This window comes from Monopterus albus, unplaced genomic scaffold (assembly GCF_001952655.1).
Source record: "Monopterus albus unplaced genomic scaffold, M_albus_1.0 scaffold197.1, whole genome shotgun sequence".
Taxonomy (NCBI): Eukaryota; Metazoa; Chordata; class Actinopteri; order Synbranchiformes; family Synbranchidae; genus Monopterus; species Monopterus albus.
In genome coordinates, this window is record NW_018128077.1 from 89,868 (window position 1) to 110,599 (window position 20,732).

The window sequence follows — 20,732 nt, forward strand, 5'->3', positions numbered from 1 at the left end:
TAGCCAGACAGAAACTGTACTGTTTGGGAGTAAGCACTAAACTCCTGGGTGGTATATATTAATGGAAACCATATCAAACTGACAAGCCTGTAGCTCCACTGGCTACTGCTGGAATGTGTGAAGGAGTCAGTGTTGTCAAAACAATGATTGAACTGTTTGGGAGTTACTAAGACTTTCAGGATTTGGTTTTGATGACCAGCAGGGAAAAAAATTTGAGCAGGAGTAAGAAAATACCCCCTTCCTGTTGTTATTTTCTTCTCTCTCTTCAGTCACCCTGATGTTCATACAGATTTAACCCCCTATAAACACTTTTTTTACTGTCCCATTCAGACAGACAAGTATTTGCATGTACACAAACACGCGTGTGTACATGAAACTGGTATCACCAAAGTCCGGTATCACTCCAGTCACAGTAAAGCCACATTCATCAAACCTTCATTATTTCCTATGGAATCAGAGCATACTGTGGCATATTGCTTTTTAAGTGCAGTGAATGCCCATTAATGTAGTAGTTCAATGTAAACTTAAGTTAAATGCAGGACCCACAGTGCATTCAACTGTGTAGATATTTCATTTTGGAAATGGTGGGTCAATGTAGCTATAATTGTCTTGGCATAATGAATTCACTGAATATATTAATGAGCACAATTTCAGAAGGAAGGAAAGTAATAGGCCTAGATGTGACAGCATGAGAAAAAAAGTCTCTGGCCAGTTTCTTGGCCTGCACTGCTCCCTAGTGATGCTTCAGTAGAAATACTAACATCAGAATAACATCAGAATGTGCAGGAAAGTTTTGTTGAGTCCTGCTTTTGTACACTTCCTGATGTGGTGTCACACTGTACGCTGTATAGCAAAGGTTCCACACAGGGATCACAAGATGATTTGCATATATAAAATCAGAAAACAAGAAAATAAAATCTGGCTGAAACTTATTTTTTTCTAAATCTATCTAATCATTTGTAGTATTCTGAGAATGCACTGTCAATCTTTGGTTGAACTGCTCACAGACTGCAGCCTGCTTGACTTTAAAAGGTCACAAGCCAAAAAGTGCATTATGATGATACTGTTTCTGGTTAGAACTGTGCAGAGTATGTACACTGGACTTTAAAATTGGAGTTTCAATCCTCACCATGAAAGGCAAATGCACAACCATGATTATATGGGCTTATTAGATAGATTAAGTCAAGATATAGAGATGGTATGGTTCATGGTTCGCTTCTCAGTTCCAGGGCACCCCAGGGCTTGGATATAATTTCAGCAGAAAATATGTGAACTATGTGGCTGTTTATAGGCAGGTCAACTGTACTGTCTGTACCTATAAGAAAAAGATCTAAAAGCAGGTGCTATTGTGTGGGAAGTGTATGATCTAGTGTAGTGCTGTTCCAAATTTAACAATGTGCATATATATTAGTATATTTAGCAGGCTCAATAGGAATCAAGTTTACGCTGGTATGCACTGACAAGAAAAATAACCATATGTTGCCTGACAAAGGCTTTCACATTCTCCTGTCTTCTCACCTTTTATATGATTTCAAAGTAACTACCAGCTAAATATATATTAAAGCATTTCAACCATAAATGGTGTTAAAACACACTTAAGTACCGTGTGCCAAAGTCTATCTATCTAATCTATCTAGATGTAGATAGATAGGCTTAAGCTAGTTGGCACACTGTTCAGTGTAATCATGTCTAAATATAAATCATAAAACGGTAAGACTACATTGTACTTAGTTATGAGCCTCAAATTAGTTAAAATTATTTTTACATAACGTTTTAGTTGAACCATTCCACATAGGCCTATTCCATTTGTTGCTACTTTATAGTTAACAAACCTCATAGCTGCTGCTAGCCTGTATTCACTCTACAGTAAATTGTTAAGCCACACTGTAATTGAGTACTGCTGACAGATTTTTAACACAGGGTTTTATATTTCCAGAGAGTGAGTGAAGGGAGTCGGAGACTGGATGCAAAAGCGAAGACAAACATAGAGAGTGTAACAGTGCAAATGATGAAATGATGAAGATGGGGTGGAGACAGAAATGATTGAGAACCTGCCAGGAAGTGAGGTGAGACATGTAACCTGTGAGCACACAAATGGCAGAAAAACAGTTCAGGTCAGTCTTACTCATATATTAAGCAGAAACTCAATATTTGAACCTGCTAGAAAATAAGAGACACTACTAACAATGACAACTGTTTTCATATGCTGGTTAAGTTATGTTATATCAGTCGTTCTTTTTCTTCATCTGAGTTTTATTGGTGGTTGACAAACATTCATCAGTCAGTAAAAAGAATCAATATTAGAAATCCTGGCCTTGTATTCAGCTGAAGCCGGATTCTGTGGTATGGCTACTACAGTCTACATTACCCGTACCCAGTAATTAAGGATCTAAAGCAGTGCCTGTGTTCAGCCACCAGAGGGCACAGCAGGCTTTCTGCCACCCAACTCAGAAGGACTACAGCAACTTTTTAAGTTGCACACATACTTTTAATCTGCAAAGCCTGTATGAGAAACATTCTGTAAATTATCAAATGCATTACCTACACTTTCAGCATATGCCTCGCAATAATCTTTGCCTGATCTGCATTTATATAGCCTACAATTTTAACCAAATACAGTCCAGAAATTCCTTTTTGTTAATAATGCTCATAAGAACAAGTTTCTCATAGCATTAGACAGCCATGGGAATTTGTAGAATTGTTGTTTATAAGTTTGGCATGAGACTGTTTTAGAGTGGTTCAGGTTAACCACAGTGGATGTGAGGAAATAAGGGTCTACCACATATTTTCATCATCTTGTACAAGTCTGCTGAATGTTACTCTTCAAAAATCAGTAAACAGTTGTCTATTTATTATAGTGACCTTAGTTCATACAGGCATGTGGTTCTGTTTTCATGATACCAGAAATATTCAGTACTTGTTGATTTGCCTAGAAGAAGTAAAAGCACTGAGGGGGTGAAGCAAGGGTTATAGAGTGTGACTGCACAGTATCACAGACCATCTGCCAACATGTTCCTTTTTTGACTGAAAACAGGATGGGAGAAAGTTTGTGTTCTTTTTTTGAACAACTTCCACCGCTGAGATTCACTGTAAGCACACAGTGTACACATTTTCCCAGCCTCTTCACTCTGTTTCCCATGCTGTGGCCACTCCCATGAGACTTCATGTCACCAGCCTCCTGCCTAATTTATATCAGGATGCCAACTCCAGAAATAGAAATGAATGTCATTGTTACGGTATTTCAACAACAGAAGTTATTGTCACTTGTTGCCCACTGGGCATCGTTTTTATTACTACAGCTTGTATGTGTTCAAACTGATGTGTGTTACAGAGATTTAAATGTTTTGAACAAGACTTCAACTGAACTGAAAGCTGTAGGAGGTTTTGAACAACGTGGTATAGTGATTGTACATCTAAAACCTTTACTAGAAAACACTTTTTACTGTTTTTTTAGGACCAGTAATGTTTGCAGAAGTGACAAGAGAATGCAGTACTTCATGGTCATCCAAAAGATTTGGATAGGACACATTTCTACCCTGGCTTGACTTTTATTTTAATTGCCTCCCATCTTTTCCATGATGACTAAGCTATTTGCCCTTCAGACCCAGACACTCTGCTTCCGGCTTTTGTGTTCACTGTGAGCTCTATGTCAAAATTGACGTCAGTCTCAAAGATGAAGATAGCTCTTCCTGACCTTAGTGTATAAAGGAAAATGAAATGCAAATGTCTATGTACATCACATTTAATGTGCAACACCATCCTACTTTGCAATAATATGTTTTTCTGGACCTTTTTTGTACCCATTTTAAAATTTCCTGTTCATTGGCCTGTGTTATTCACTGACCACAGTGTCACGGAGGCAAACACAGGTGTGGAATTTTCATCCAGGTTAGCTTGATCTCATATCTTTGTCTCATGCTCATTCTTTTACTTTTAGTTGCAAACCTGTTTAAGTCAGCCAAGGTGTGACTCATTTGTGTGTTTTTGGACATAATTTTAAATTTTGGCACCATGTACTGTCAGTATATGGCATGGCCACTGGTTAGAATGGCTCAAACCTCACAGCCAACCAGGGCCTTTCCATGTGGAGTTTGTATGTTCTCCCTGAGCCTGCGTGGGTTTTCTATCAGGTACTCCGATTTCTTCCGGTGGTTCAAAGACATGCAGGTTAGATTGACCAATTCAGTTCAATTCAATTCAGCTGAATTTATATAGTGCTAAATCACAACAGAAGTAATCTCAGAACACTTTACAAAGTAGGGTCTAGACGTTACTACTATTATTATTATTATTATTATAACAAATCCCCCTTGATCAAGCACTTGGTGACAGCAGGGAGGAAAAACTCCCTTTAATAGAAGATCCCGGCTCTTGGAGGGTGGCTTTCTGCCTCGACCGGTTGGGGTGGGTGGATAGAGGAGAGGGAAAAGAAAAAAAAACAAGACAACAAACACACCAACAAACAATCAAACACTGGGCAGGTTGATGTGGCCAGTGACTGCTCATTAGAAACGTAGAGCTCCAGAGCCAGAAAAGTACAGGGAGAGAGAGGAGACACATAGTTAGTGACGCATAGATCAAGATCAAAGATTTTTATTATCAAATCACTATATGTGCAGGACATACAGAAAAATCAAAATACTGTTTCTCTTTTATCTAATGTTGATACCCATACCGTTTAAGAAACTAAAATAAAATAAAAGTAGAATAAACACAGAATAAATAGAATATGAAAACTGAATTCAAGTAATAATGATAAACTAAATGGTACAGCCTAATAGGCTGTGATGAAACTCAAGCCATGTGCAAACAGTGACAGTAGTGCAAATAATAACAAGAAGATTGTCAGGTGGTCAGCATCATAGGGGGCGTTGGTGATGAGATGCGTAATAGTGGTGGTCATATAGATGCATGGAGAGAGAGGAGATGAGAGGAGCTCAGAGCAACAAGGCTACGTCATCTAGAGGAACTATATGGTTAGACAGCATATTTCTGAGGTTTTCATTCCCAAGTAACTTAACTTTGGTTTTTCTTAGGTTTAAAAGTAAAAAATTACATATAGATGCCACTGGTGACCTGTGTACCTTGCTTCTTGCCCTGTGCCAACTGGGATTGGCTCCAGCCCCTGTGACTCTCTACAGAATAAGAGGTATAGATACTAGATGGATGGATGTGACATTGTAGTTGTCATCCAGCCTTTCAGTGATGTAGGCCTCATTCTTGATGAATTGTGAGTGTAACCAGTGCTCACACCCTTGGCATAGATCTCCTCGGTTTCTGTGGCCTGACAGACATGTTTTTGCTGTGCAGATTTGACACAGTGAAGCTGTGGTGTAGCCCAAGACTGACCCACAAAAACAATTGCTTGGATACAGCAGAAGGGCCAAAGACTAGTTTCTTTAGCACAGAGACACTTGAACATGTGCACATCACCTCTTTTGCAACTTTTGGAGTGTGCCACATATTGCATGTTTATAACCAGTGATGGAAGTCATCAAGATAGATGTGGAAAGAAATCTTCAGTTAAAAGATGCTTTGATATAAGACAAAATCTTCACATAATTTCAATAATACCATCCCTTTCATCTCAACGGTGTGGATTTCTCTAATTCTTCAGCCATATTTGTACTTCATTTATCTTGTCTTTCTCTACTCTTCTCTAAGATGTAATCCCTTCTCTCTATACCATCCTTAATCAAAATCTCCTATCTTGCTGAAATCCGTCACTAATCGTCACTGATCCAGACTAAAACAGATTTCTGCCAAGTCTCATAATAAGTGCCAAGTACACTGAAATGGAAAATAGCAACATATTTGCCAGAAAGACTCAGTATTAGAGTTTGTAATTGTGCTTTTAGTTTCTCTTAGTGCCATGTGTTTCTAATCAAATTACATTTGGGTCATTCTTTTGATTTTGAAATTAGCAGTAGATAATGGCTCACTTTGCAACCTACCTGAGGTCTTTCTTTAAATCTTCCAGATGCAAAACTAGGATATGGGCAAGACCTGAGGTTAGAAGGTCTTAATTTCACGGCATGTAAAACCGGGAGGGGGGCTTGTTGTAAATGCTGTCTGCAGCCTTAGCTCATGTCTGAGACCTTGGATGAAAGATATACATACAGGGGAGGGACTGAGGGAATGCAGAAGGAGGGGTCATCCGGTACAGGGTCTAAAACACAGCAGTGGGGCAGAGGGAGAGATGGAGGAGGGATGCATAGATGGTTGAGTATAGGAAGGGAGGAAAGGAAGGACACCTGGAGGGCTTGTCTGGGGGAAAAGACCTGCAACAACAAGAGTGCCTCAGTAGTACTTTCAGTATGAGGAGAGCAAAGAAAGAAGAGAGAGCCACAGAGAGAAAGAAAAAAAACAAACGAGAGGAAAAGGGGGGCTGTAAAGAGTAAATGCAAGGGGTGGGGGCTTTTGGAGGCACATCAAGAATTTGCCTTTTAAGGGGTACAGTCTTCCAAGCCTTGTAAGCTCTTGTGTAGCAGCCAAAACACTCGAGGGAGATGAAATAAACAGCAGCTAAGAGACTGTGAGGGAAAGAAACGTGAGCACTACTAATATTTTTCACACTTTGGAGCCCTATTAGATATACAAGGGACTTAAAACTTCCAGACAGAAGTCATCTAAACAATGACAAAGAAACCCTTTCACATCCTTTGTTACATGTTAGGTGTGGATTCTATAGTGAAAGAGACCTTGTTTCACAACTGCGACAAAAGGCTGTTGCATTGTAAACAAGGGAAGGCTCAGGCTGACGAAGGTTCAGGCCGCTCTGAATCACTGACTTGCGCAGCATCCTAACAGCTGGCTTTACTGTTGGGGTTTTCTTGGTTGTTTTCTAGACAATACCAACAATGTGTTGCCTGAGCTAAGGAGAGACTGCCTGTATCTGGGAGCAGGAAACAGAGGGGAGCTGAGGAGGAGAGACGGGTGGGGGTGAGAACAGAGAGGTAATTGTATATCTAAGAGTGAGGCAACCCTAGTAGAGTGGTATGAGCATGAGGAAAGGGAGAGAGAAGGAAGAGAGAGACGCGTTCTTGGGATGGGAAGACTGGGAAAGAAGAAGAAAAGTAACAAAAATAGAGAAGAGGGCAGAGACACAAAGAAGAAATGCAGGAGCACTTGACAGAATGGGAAGGTGAATCCATGAGCACTAACATTTGAGTCAAGGGTCATATGTGTCAGTCCAGAGAAGGGGGATGCTGTGAGTGTGATCGACTGAGCAAAGAAAAACAGAAGGAAAATGTCAAGTTGAGAAGCGTGTCTATGAAAGTCAAGGTGTCTGTAACTGTGTGAAACAAAAACGCGCAGTGAGAGGGGGCACAGGCAGAAAAATTGGGGGGCCGTATGCAGACAGGACAGATTTGAAGAGAGCGGTGTTTTTAAAATGCACATAGAAAGAGGGGAGGGGGGCCAGAGAGAGAGTGTATCCTTTCGTGTGTCCCTGTAGCAGGGCTGAACGAAAGCCAGGAAAAGGGGCAGGGCCTCCCTCTTCTCCTCCAGCTGACAAAAACATCTGCCCAGGAGCCCGGGTCGGAGCTTGTTTAGAGGACGAGGGGAAGAGGACAGAGAGGGAGTGAGGAGGAGGAGGGAGGACAGAAGGAAAGAACAGAAAGAAAGAGAGAGAGGAGGAAGAGGAGGAGGAAAAAAATCCCCCAAGTTCAGCACCTTATCCACCTATATGGGTTGTGTCCTGAGTTCGGACTGGTGCGGGGAGGAAGAGGTGCAACCAGTGCCAGTGGTCAGAAACCTGTCTCTGAAGAGGAGTCTGGAGAGGAGCGAGAGCGGCAGGATGAGGCTGACAAAGGTTAGTGTGCATGTGCTGCTCATGTGAGTGTCAATTTAGTGAGTGTCAATTTAGAGATGAAGATGGTCACTATATTTGTGCATGTAAATATTGATATGCATCACAGTGGCCATCCTGTGTGCCTGTGTTTGCAATCAGGCTACACCACATCTGTCACAGGACAAGGGAGTAATAGAGCAACTTGACAGTTTTTTGACTCAGTGAATCATTTATTAATTATAGGGGAAATATATACTAACCATCCACAGTGATTTACAGTGATTACAATAGAATGTTAGAATGAAACAAACATTTTTTTAACCTGGTACATTTTCAAATTAATAAGAGTAGTAGTTTCATGGGAGTGCTACTGCACATGTTAAAGAAGTAGTGCCATGGCTTTCTTGTGGCTGCAGTGGGAGCTACACAGAGTTGATAAACTGCCTTGAGTGATGTCATCTGAGTCAGGGTCAGCTGACTTACAAGTTTCCAAATAAAAAAATCTGAGGTTGTGTAGAAGTGAGCTTAACAAACCTCTGTAACCCACACCTCATCTCTGCTGAAGCCGGCAGCTCAAGGCTACATTAGCCACTACTAGCATAACGCACTAGTCTCCAACTGAACAGTCAGAAGTCACGTTGAATTGTGGGTAATGTAGGTGCAAGGTTATAAAATGGTTTAATTAATCATAGAATAAAAAACACTATGATTCTGATTCTTCTGCATTGATTATAAACCTTTTGTTGTGTATTGCCCCTCATGAATCCAAAACTAGTGCAGTGCTAAATCAGTAGAGTTCTCTTTTAATCCAGATTTGCAAGTTCATGTACTGGAGTCAAACCAACTGGATCTAATAGTAACCATGCAAACTGAAAGAATGATGTGTTATGTTTTTATTGATGCTTGAAGATGATCACACAGAGCTTCCTCAGCCACTGACCATACTTGCTGCGTTCCCACAGTAGATGTAGTAATGATGCTTCTGCAGCACCACACTTTTGACAAACGCTGTTTCCACACATACCATGTGTGATAGAGAAGTGTTTAATCAGATCAGATTTCAATGATGTTGGTGCTACACCGGTCTCACACACATGTTCAAGAGGTGAAGAGAGAAGAAGTGACTGCTTATATGGGATTCTTACACAAGGAGTGTGTCTGTGTTTTGTTTGGCCTTGACTTGTATGATGATGTGGATGATGATGGCGAGGGCCACATCTGTGCAGACACAATGGCACTGTTGTGATGGCCTCAGTAAGACTGGAGAGTTACCATCCTGTGAACAGAGGCAGGCTGGCTTTCTGGCTGCACTGATCTTTAGAGTTTTATCAGCCATGAAAAGAAAACTGAGTCTCATGACCCAAGTCTTCCTTCCAGGTTACATGACTTTTGATTAGACGTGAGTGTCAGTGACATTTTTTTTCTCCAGCTGTGTGCCCTGTCAGGTATGTTTCTGTTCATGCATGTAGTCTTCCATCTGCCCATGGTTTCTGTGTGTGGATGCGCACATGTAAACACATGCAGTGACTCCATATCACATGCTGAACAGCATGAAAATGTCAGGCCCTCTGGGTTACGTCATCCTGCAGTGACCGACCCCACTACATGGGTTTGGGAACCAGTGAGATCCAACTGATTGTCCTTGAGGAGGGGATGTTGTTTCATCTAGTTATGGTCTTTTTGATGAACTGGTTTTTCCACTTCATGTTTTTATTATTTCATGGGCCAGCAGACAGTTATACAATAGGTGTGATATGCAGTGCAGTGCAGACGCTACTGTTAGTGGGAACCTGAGAGATGTTTTTAACATCTTCATATCCTGGCAAGAACCACACACATACATTTCTAATCAGACTCATGTTGGGCACTTCCTGGAAACCCCTGGCAGCAGAAAATGATGTTCCACATGCAGCTCTCTGTAGGATTGCATAATTTGCTTGTGTTATATCAGTAACATCAGAAAGGGAGGTTTCATTGCTTTTGGATAACTGTATTGTTTGACTAATTGCATTTTTGTGCACTCAAAGCAGTTTCATAACATAACAAGTAAACCTTACCACAACCTTCAGTTCTGTTAACATAAACTGCAATAAATAAAAATGTAGAAAAGCATTTTTTGAAACGCAACATTTTTTGATTCCCAATGGTATTGAAGTAATTTGATTTTGACTATATATGACTAGTTTGCAGGGTGTGGTCAAAACACATCTTTCAGAAACTATTGAATTCTGTTGTGATTTTGTGTCCTTAATAATTGTGTATTTACAGGATTTTACAGCTTACTGGATTGTCCATAGCCTTTCTCATTCACCTTTGGCTCAGTGTGTTGCCTCTCTGTCCAGTGTTTCATGGACAGCTGCTGATGGAGAGTTAGCTGAGTATCAATAAACAACCTTCTGTAAATGGGTTCTTGGAATAAACAGTTCCTGGAAGTGAGAGTCAATAGTTTGTTTTTAAAATGTTACTACTAAGCAATTTCATTAATGACTTCGTAATTGAATCCTTGGCCTTGCATACTGGCAAATGTAATGTGTTTACTATGAAGCCTGGACATTTAAGACATTTAGCTTTCAATGTCAATGCCACACAGTAGGGCAAATCAGAAAACTGATTGTTTGATAGGATATAACCTCAAGGTGGCACTTTTGATACTTCTGTTCAAGGCTCGCCTACTCTGATTTGAAACGTATTCTCTCTCAGCTTCCATCACCAGAGAATGGCAGGATTTCTTTTAGCCATGCTAGTAGCATGGCTCTGGCAGTGTCAGTCAGTCTGTCAATTTGGTCCGGAAATATCTCAGCAGCTGTTGGATGGATTGTCATGAAATTTGGGTATAAACATTCTCATGCCCATCAGGTTTTATCATAATAACTTTGGTGATCCCCTTCTTCATCCAGTACTGTACCTTCTTTGTGTTTAGTGCTAATTAACAAATGTTACCATACTAACAAAATTTGCAGAGATGATTAACATGGTTTTATACCTGATTAACATTTGGCAGATTAATGTTGTCATTAGTGTGTTAGCATGCTGATATTAGTATTTTGCTCAACGCTGTGTCTGGAAATGAACATATAGAGCTATTAGGATGATTGTAGATTCTACAAGGGCCAGAGAATGCTAGTTCATGTCTAACCACATCGGAAGGTGAAAGTCTATTGACGTTCTGAACAGCCACACCCGAGGACCAGCACTCGGTCACACACTAAAGAAATACTGGTGTAATAAATGAAAAGCTTGATAAAGAAATTTAAATCCTGCTCCCCCACGTCTGAGGTTAGGACGGTGCCTGAATCTGTTTGGTCTAAAGATTGAAGCCGTTCCGATGGAGTCTACTCCTGTCTTAAGCCATGTTAAGATCTTTTTCTACAACTTATATGGCTTTGTTCCAAATTCTAAATCTCATAACTCTGCAGCTGGTATTATGACTGTTATTACTGCTATTCCTGAAGGAGGTTTTTGTAATGCTAGGGATCTAGAAATTTAAGTTCATTCTTCTCTTTTAACCCACTGTAAAAGTAAAATTAGTAATCACAATAGTTCTGCTCTTTTTTGTATATGTTGTTGACTCTAGAAATATATAGAGACCTGGTGCCGTGACAGCGGTTTTACATGTATTTGTCTAGCTTCCCTGTAATTTCTCATGAACAACAAAGTTTAGATTGGCTTTGACCAATACTTAGGCCTTGAACCACAGGCATTCACTACAAACACACACCCAGCAGGAAGAAGGGAAGGAAGGAACACTGACCAGTTAGGATCAGTTTAGACCCAGAGCATCTAGATATGAATAGAACAAAACAGAATAGAAGTAAGTCTCACACTCCTGGACTTAGAAACAAGGTGATTTCTTATTATGTAATGTCTAGTCTCAAGGGTGGCTGTTGCAGACTAGATTCTTGCAGGTCTTAAAATCTGAGCAGGATTTGAGGCGTGCTTGTTGTGGTGTGTAGCAGGCAGGCAGATGAAAACTGATCGAAGAAAAGGGGAAAGACATAAACCATTTCCTCCCTCAGAAAGTTTTCCAAAATCCCACAAAAAAATCCCAGACCCGCCCTTAAAAGAAACACGTCATAGCAAACTATGCGCAAAATGTTTTCTTTTCTTACACACAAAAATGTCAAGCTTCTCATCTGGTATTAAAAATATCTTTGGGATTAAGCAGCTTTGGCTGACAGAGGATTTTATTAAACTCATTGGCATGGTAAATGTGAACATGTGCTTGGTATCTTTCTGTCTTACTTGCTGGTCTCACTGACTTCTCGCTCTTTCGCCCTTCAGCAGCTGCACCCTATCAACCTTTGGCATGATGCTGTCTTACGCAATCCTTCATCAAGCGACAGAGCCCCCTTCTCCAGCCTCCTCCTCCTCCTTCTCCCCTCATTTCCTCTTGGCCCTGGTTCCCACTCTGTCCACCTCTTTTTCATTTGCTTCCAAGTGTAATCTGAGTCCTGAGACTTCCCCAACACAAGATTTTGTGTTATCACATGCAAAACAAAAAAACACTTGGCATCCCCTGTTGGATTTCATACAACATAAAGCACCTTGTACTTTGGTGTTGATGGTGGTCATTTGGTGTTGGTCTAAGGAGAAGAAAACTTAATTTATGATTCGTTCCACATGTTTTCCACATTCTAAAAATGTTGTTTACTGAAATAACCCCCTGAAATGATTCATCTCCTTTTCCCATCTATTCTGTTTCATCCACAGGAACTTTGTTCCCATCCTTCCTCACCTACATCTTTCTTCTTATATGACCCTCCCCCACTTTACTCACCGACTCAAACACTCATTCCAGTCACAAGCACCAGCTTCCTGTCTCTTGTGGTCCCTCAGTATTCTGTTGGTCTCACATATACCCTCCCTACACTTCCAGTAATCCTTTTTACCTTACTACTTTACTGTCTGCTTCTTTATCTCTCCTCCTTTGCAACTCCTTCCTTTTCACCTTCACACTGCCACGACTCAAAAGAAGAGGAGCTGAAAATTCTGCAAACTCCCCAAGACCCCCCAAATCCATCAGTCTTCCCTTCTTTTTTTTGTACCATGAAATTCCTGGGTTATGAGGCAAAGGAATAAAGGAATGCATTTCATTGCTGGACTTGTAGTTTGCAAGAGTTACTGCATACATCATGACTCATTATTTACTGATTGGTGGGGATATGTATGTATAACCTTCATATCTCATGTCAGTCTGACACATATGGAAGCGACTAAGACAGAAGAGGAGGAGGAGGAGGAGGAGGGGGAGCAGGAGACAGAAATAATGCTCTGTGCATAGTCTAAGGCTGGGTAATATTATGGGCTAACAATTTAAGACAGGCAACTGAAAGGAATTTCACTTATATGGGCATATATAGATTATAATAAGCATAGACAGACACCTTGGTAATAAATCAAATAATTCATAAGAAAATCATTAGAGGATCAGCTCAGGCTCCTGTCTAGTTTCTCCTTTAAAATTTGATAAATGCACTGAAGCTGTAGCAAAATATGTTAAGAAGAAAAAGTGGATAAAATCAAGAAATGTGCTGGATAAAGCAGCAAACCTTCGCTCTACCTGGTCCATTTCTCCTATTTAACCACTAGGTGCTGCTACTAACACATTAGTCAGTACTCAGGAGCAGTGTTAATGCAGAAGAGATGTTAATCAAAGCATATCTGTGTTTGCTTGTGTTTCCTGAAAGACAAGAGATGCTAAAAAATAAAGGTTACATGTCTGAAGTAAAGAGAGAAAACATATTTCAGGAATATCCACTATTAAAATTTTGATAAAACTTAATAAGAGCCTGTTTAAAATCAATTTAAATGAACACATTTAGAACATGGCAGGTGGTGGTGGTGCTGAAGAGGTGCATTGCGGTGGTAAAAAAAAACAATGCTGATACTGTTCAACAGTGTTTGGAATAAAATATTTATGCAGACTATGTTACAGTTTTCCCCATTCATGTTGACATATGCTGGTATGAGAGGAGAGATTTTTGGACAAAGTCACGCCCAGTTGCTGGTGGATTAGTGTTGCTGCTTGTAAATGTGGAGCTAAATGTAACTATATTACATGTATATGTATAATTTGAATTACTGCTGAGTAGCTTATGAATTTCCCACCAGAGATCAATAAAGTCTTATGGTTATACTGTATTCAGTTTTATCAATCAGTTTATGAAAACTAAAGTTATCAAATGTATGTATTTGTCTCTAAAATCTAGTAAAGTCCAAGTATGAAGTAGCAAAAAATGAAAATACTCAAAGTATCTCTAAGATGTACTTAAGTGCAGTACTTGAGTAATTGTACTTAGTTACTTTCTATCACTGATATTGGATAGCACGGACAATTTACAAATAGGCTACAGAAAATGTATTATACAGTATGTGATCAAATAAATACAAAGTTTCGTTTCTCCGTCACACACAGTTATAGAATATTACAATGATGGATTCAGCCAATCCAGATCGAGTATTCTTTCGCTCGTCTAGAAACCGACCAATCAAGGCCCGAGCTTGTAGTACTAGTACTCCACACACGCTTTTAGCTGCGCGGAGCTCCACCCGCAGGCCCAGAGCAGAGGAGCGACCGGAGCAAAGAAAACAAGTTATCTCACACTCGCGGGCCATGTTACTGACTGATGGGCTTCCTGAGATTTAGTGGCAGCTTCTAAACCAGGGGTTGTTTTCAGCGGGAAAATGAGCAAGGTGAGTGGTTTATGAAGGTCTGAGGGTCTGCCTTGGATTCAGCTCACACAGCTTGTTGGGAGACGGTATTTAGAGCTTGTGTGAAGGATTTTTTGGATGGGTGTGTGATGCGGACTTTTCATATGTTGGCGGTGCAGTTGCGCACTTTATTTTAACTTTAAAATGATGTTACCTTTTGCCTAATGTACCCGCCATGTCAGAGTATTACTATGTGACCACCCTGTAGGCTGCTGTGTTTGAAGTTATGCTGTAAGTCACTAGATAGTTACGGAGGCGGCTCCTGTTTTGTTCATTGAGACCTTTAATAAGACCTTAGATACCTGACTGCATACTTCCCTTGTGATGAGCCCACGTTTACGTTTTCTCTGTTGTCTCGGTGTTCTAGCAACTTCCTAATAAGCTTCACGACTCGTCGCACCTGGTTAAACTGACATAAATCGGGTCATATGATGTATTAAGCAGCCCTCCACCATCCCCGTTGTTCCTGCGCCAGCGCCAGTCAGTTATTATTAAAGTAGATGTGTCATGTTGGAGGGGAAAGCAGGTTTCCCAGGAGCAAGAGAAAGGTTGATAAGGTGACTGGTGTTTCATTAAAACTTATTTGTTCCTAAGTTACAAAGCAGCCAATCGCCATTTGGAAGAGGTTTGTTAGTGGGGCTGAGTTGGGGATGGTTTCTCTACATTTCTGCAGTAATTTTCCTTGTATCCCCAGCTGTAAATCTAAATAAGCCAATGCCAAGGACAGGAGCTGCAGAGGCCATTTGGATCAGTTGCCACTGACTTTGGCTTACCTTGTTTCTCTCAGTTATCACTCAAAAATCGACCAGTTTGTTGGGTGATGGAGACTTAAGTGTATGTCTAGTATCTAATGCAATAGGACAGTGGTCCCCAACCCCCGGGCCGCGGACCGGTACCGGTCCGTGGATCAATTGGTACCGGGCCGCACAAGAAATCATTAATGATTTCCGTTTTATTTATTATCTGAGTCTGAACGATCTTTTATTTTGAAAAATGACCGCATTCTCTCGGTTACATCTCGGTCACTTGAGCGCCAAAACTGGCTTACTTGTGCGACATATTCAGCCTGCTCAATGAACTCAATCTGTCACTTCAGGGGAAAATGACAACTGTCTTCAAGTTGGCAGATAAAGTAGCTGCATTTAAAGCCAAACTGGATTTGTGCGTACGGCGCGTCAACAGAGGTATTTTGGACATGTTTCAAACATTAGCGGGGATTTTGGATGAGACTGAGCCTGAGCCTTCATTCTCCCAGCTGGTGCACGATCACCTGTCTTTGCTTATAAAAGAGTTCGAGCGCTACTTCCCAACCACAAAGGACCCACGAACTGCCAAGGAATGGATCCGCAACCCATTTGTCAACAAACCAGGTGAATCCAGCAGGTCTGTGCAAGAAGAAGATCAACTGCTGGAGATCGCAAATGACGGCGGCCTTAAAAGTATGTTCGAGACAACAACTCTGTCGGTGTTCTGGATTAAAGTCATGACAGAATACCCTGAGATCGCCACCACAGCACTGAAAACCCTGTTGCCATTTCCGACATCCTATCTGTGTGAAGATATAAATGTGATCCAAACACTTGTGTGATTGCAATGTATTTTGATTTGATTTGATTTGATTTATTCTTTCAAGCATATAAAACAGTTGATATAACAACACACATTTTTACACACAATCCAATATCAATTTGCTTATACCTAGTACATGCTTGAAGGGAGTAGGAAGAAGTCAGACTTATCCAGTCCTACCCCATGACATCATCTTACCATCATTGGTTTGCAAGCAATAAATGATTCACTTCTACACACACACATATTATACTAAAAAAGAATATAACAGTGTTAACATTTTTACATCACACAAGTGATATACTAAAGAATGGTTACAAAATATACACCACACCCACAATAGTCCATGTAGTTAATCACTGAGCCTGTTCTTGCATATATCTTGATTGACACATACCTTTATATTTACGTTTAAACTCGTCAATTCTATTACTATTTTTTAGGTCCACACTTAAATTATTCCATAGTAATGCAAAATCTTTTTTTGGTTGTACGTATAGCATGAATTTTTAAATTTAATTGACCCCTTGCTTTCATCCTTGTCAGGTTGTCAGCACAAGCTAGGGCTGTCTGAGAGAGAGAGAGAGAGAGAGAGAGAGAGAGATGTACAAGTTTTCCACATTACCAGCACAAGTTGGCTAAAAGTGAACAAAGATGTGTCTTGTGTGCATGAACACACTTGGAGTGGTAGTCCATAGGTGTATAGGCCAACATCTGCATGTGGACAACAATTAATGACTGTTTAGTGGTTTATGCATTGGTCGATGAGTGTTGGCTCTGTATCTTCATCATCCCAGCTTATAAGAGTTCTTATCCTGCTTTGCAAAATGAGGAACATCGCTAAGGATTAACAACAAGATAACGTTGTCCAATCTTTCCTTTACTGATAACAGTGGGGTGCTTAGTAGTTTTCCTCCTATGTAAACCATATATATAAGAGTCAGACTGCATTATGATTAGATTTGAAAGAGAGCATGTGTTGAAAAAGACAGACTTTCTGGGAAAACCTGGGCTGGAAATGCAAATAAGCAATGAACCCACCCACCCACACACACACACACACACACACACACACACACACACACAACAACAAACCACTGTTACCTTTGAGCAAAGCACTTAAGTCAGCTGCTCTAGTGGAGATGCTCAGTAACCAGCAATACAACACTGTGGCTGTGTGCAGCGGGTATTTTAGATTTGTATTTATTTGGTGTAACTGATTGTCCATGACACATGACGGTCATGTTTACTTGGGAGACCCCCTGTTTGCTGCCAGATTAAGAGCAATTGGATGATTTTAATGTAAATGTCAAATATGTATTCTGGAATTTCTGAGGTTTGGTATAATTACATTGAATAATTTAAGTTGATATAGGTGCACACACGTACCATTCATCGGTCAAAACATTGCTAAATTTGGCTGAATTCTAAAAGCCAGAAGTAGTACTAAATGAAGAGCCGTTTGGGAGGTGAAAAGAACTGAGCCAAATGATCTGGTTCTCTGAAAAGAGCTGGAATTCCCATCACTAAGTTACACTGAGTTCATATCTACTATAGCAGCTATTCACTCTTAACTGGGAAATCTTGCAGCTTTAGAGCAGAATGGATGCAAATGATCCCCTTCTACTCCAGCAGGTGCAGCAACAAGTTTACTAGGCATGTGTCTGAGGCTGCAATCAAATCAAATCAGGTCCTAACTAATACCCTTAATCATCACCTCTGAATGATGTCATCCACTTAGCCTACTGCGGTCACTTCACAGTTTAGGGAGTGTTTTGAGGCAAAACAGATGTTGGATTTTGCCAGTAAATATGAACAGCTGTAGCAGGGGGTGTTGGTGGTGGTGCTGGAGCAATAAGACCATCCTGTGTGTATGTTTGCAGCAGGAGACCTAGAGAACAGAAGTGTAACATGGCGGCACGCTGACCTCACCTTGGGAACAAGCAGTCTCTGTTCCCTCCACTGCCTGTCCCGCCCTTTTGACACGCGTGCACTTACATACAAGTGAACTGAAACACATTTATTAGCACACACGCTGGCTCTGTTGCCAACAAATGATGCAGGAACCCAGATACCGGCCAATGCGGGATGCTCTCAATGTAGGGTGGGATTTAAGTAAACAAGAACCAACAAACACACCACTGAATAGCTGTGTTGTAGTGCATAAAATCAAACTACTGCTATTGGCAGCAGTTACAAAATGAACAATTCTGAGTTGATATTTCTGATTGACGTTAAACTTTCCAGTCCCAAAAGAAGAAACTTGGGGTATTTCCAGTGAAACTGGGGTTCAAATCTGTAAATTCCTTTTAGGATCTAAGAATTTACCCTTTGTTGGAGAAGACTATGTGATTGTTGGTGGGAAAACCTGCCTTGACCTTTAAACCATTTACCATTTAAAATACCAAAAAGTAGACACTATGCAGAAAGGTACATTTTACATTGATCTATACCATATTGATTTTAATTACTGACACGTTGTTGTTGTCACTTTAACGTTGCAGGTGTTAAAGCTGAAGCTAATTACTGTTGGTTTGTTTCTGAATTTCCCACTAGGGATCAATAAACTTATGATTATACTGTATTTTGTGTAATTTGATTCTGAAAAGTAACTAAAGTTATCCAGTAAATGTAGTGGAGTAAAAAGTACTGTTTTTGCCTCTAAAATGTAGTAAAGTCGAAGTATGATGTGGCAGAAAATGAAAATTACTTGAGTAAACTATAGATACCTCAAAGTTGTACTTAAGTACAGTACATGAGTAAATGTACTTAGTTACTTTCCACCTCTGTCTCTCTGTGCCAGTTTGTGGTCTGGTGTGGCCTTCAGTCCAGTGTTACAAGAAATTTGGGTATGTTACTTTAAATATAGGAAATAATTTAACTTAAATAAATAATTTTCTACATTTCATAAATTTATAAAAGCTCATTAAAGTCTGCTTCCAGGTCTCAGGGAGTACTACTGCATATAGTACATGAAAAAGTTATATAAAACCTTTTATAAGCTCCAGAGGGAAGTTTGATAGATTGCCTCAAGTCACTTGTTTTACTTGAGTTGGTGTCAACTGGCTCTGAAGACTACAAGTCAGAAAAGGCAAAAGGGAAAAAAAGTAATCAGGGAGTATGGAGTTGGCAAGAAGTGACGTTACCAGATCTAACTACATTGGCACTGTTAGTATAATGCAACCAGATCTGTGCAGTTGAGTGAATTATGAGTAATGTAGGCACCAGGTTCTGACGAGGAAAACGATCCCATCTCTGGTTTTGCTACATTGATTTTTATGCTTTAATTTCTTTTAAACTGTCCATGGTACATTAGAGTGCAATAATAAATGGCATCACACTGGTTTAATTGGTTAATTGAGAGCTTAACCAACAGAGTAATTGATAAAGAAAACTGTTGTTAGTTGCAGCCTTGATTCATTACTATTCCATTAAAAGATGGGGGCGCGAACGACCGCTGTCCATTACCCCACCCCCCGCCCCGCCCCTGGACTGTAACCCACCACAGAACATAAAAAGACTACCCCTGCTGTTTGCACAAACTCAATACATTCCCCCTTTCTGTGAATCTGCTGCTGACTGTTCTTTTTTTTCTTTTTTTTTTTACATCATATCTGCTGCTGTTGGTCATTTGCACTACTGTCCACGTACATTTCATAAGCTATTATGCATCTCATCACCAACGCCCCCGGTGATGCTGACCACCTGACAATCTTCTTGCTATTATTTGCACTACTATCACTGTTTGCACATGGCTTGAGTTTCATCACAGCCTATTAGGTTGTACCATTTAGTTTATCATTATTACTTGAATTCAGTTTTCATATTCTATTTATACTGTGTTTATTCTACTTTTATTTTATTTTAGTTTCTTAAATGGTATGGGTATTCAGTATTAGGTGAGGGAGAAACATTATTTAGATTTTTCTGTATGTCCTGCACATATAGTGAATTGACAATAAAAATCTTCCATTCCAGTAATGAAATAAATTTAAAAAATCTTTCATTTCATGCAGGTTGGCCTGGTGGTTATTGTACCAGAAACAATTAAATTCAAGCAGTATTAATTATATACAAAACAGGCCACAGTGATTGAGTAAAATAAACGTTTCTGCCATTGCATCGCACTGTGAAACACCAGCCACTTTTGGTGGTGCAGAACTGACACGCGGATAAATGACCTGTAAAATAATGATTTAAAGATCTGGAAACAGAGTCCCATTATAAATGACAATCACAGGAGTTCTGCTGAGGACAAAATCAGTGAGAAGTCTTTCCCCTCAAGGCTACTTCCAATGTACGCTCTCACTGACCATCTACAGCTGGAGCTGAGGTCACAGTGTCCAGTTATTTATGACCCACTCCCACACAATGCCCATCAGAGCCTAAATATCGAGGCTAAATTTAGAAGGAAACAAGAGGCCAGGGGCAAGAAAGTTTCCAGTGATGTTTGCATGCTCAAATGGGCCTCTGTTTGTGTGTTTTTTATTTTTTTACTTTGTACTGTATGTGTATGTGTGCATCTGTTGTGTATGTGTCCTCATTCAATCCACTTACTGTTCGGTGACGGCTGGCAGACTTGCACCATGGAAGGGGAGGGATCCCTGGTTAGAAAGCATCTCTTTGACTCCAGAAACCTTTGGTTCCCTTTTCTGCCAGG

The 20,732-nt window shown here is 40.3% G+C and overlaps 1 protein-coding gene across 1 annotated transcript in view; it reads left to right on the forward strand.

The window, feature by feature from the left end:
- Positions 1–7,037: 7,037 nt before the first annotated feature.
- Positions 7,038–20,732, forward strand: part of tns2a (tensin 2a) — a 51,162-nt gene continuing 37,467 nt past the window's right edge. Inside the window, exon 1 of the mRNA XM_020617918.1 lies at positions 7,038–7,813. Within this exon, the coding sequence (XP_020473574.1) occupies positions 7,688–7,813 (126 nt within the window). The 5' untranslated portion in view covers positions 7,038–7,687. The remainder of the gene's footprint in view (positions 7,814–20,732) is intronic.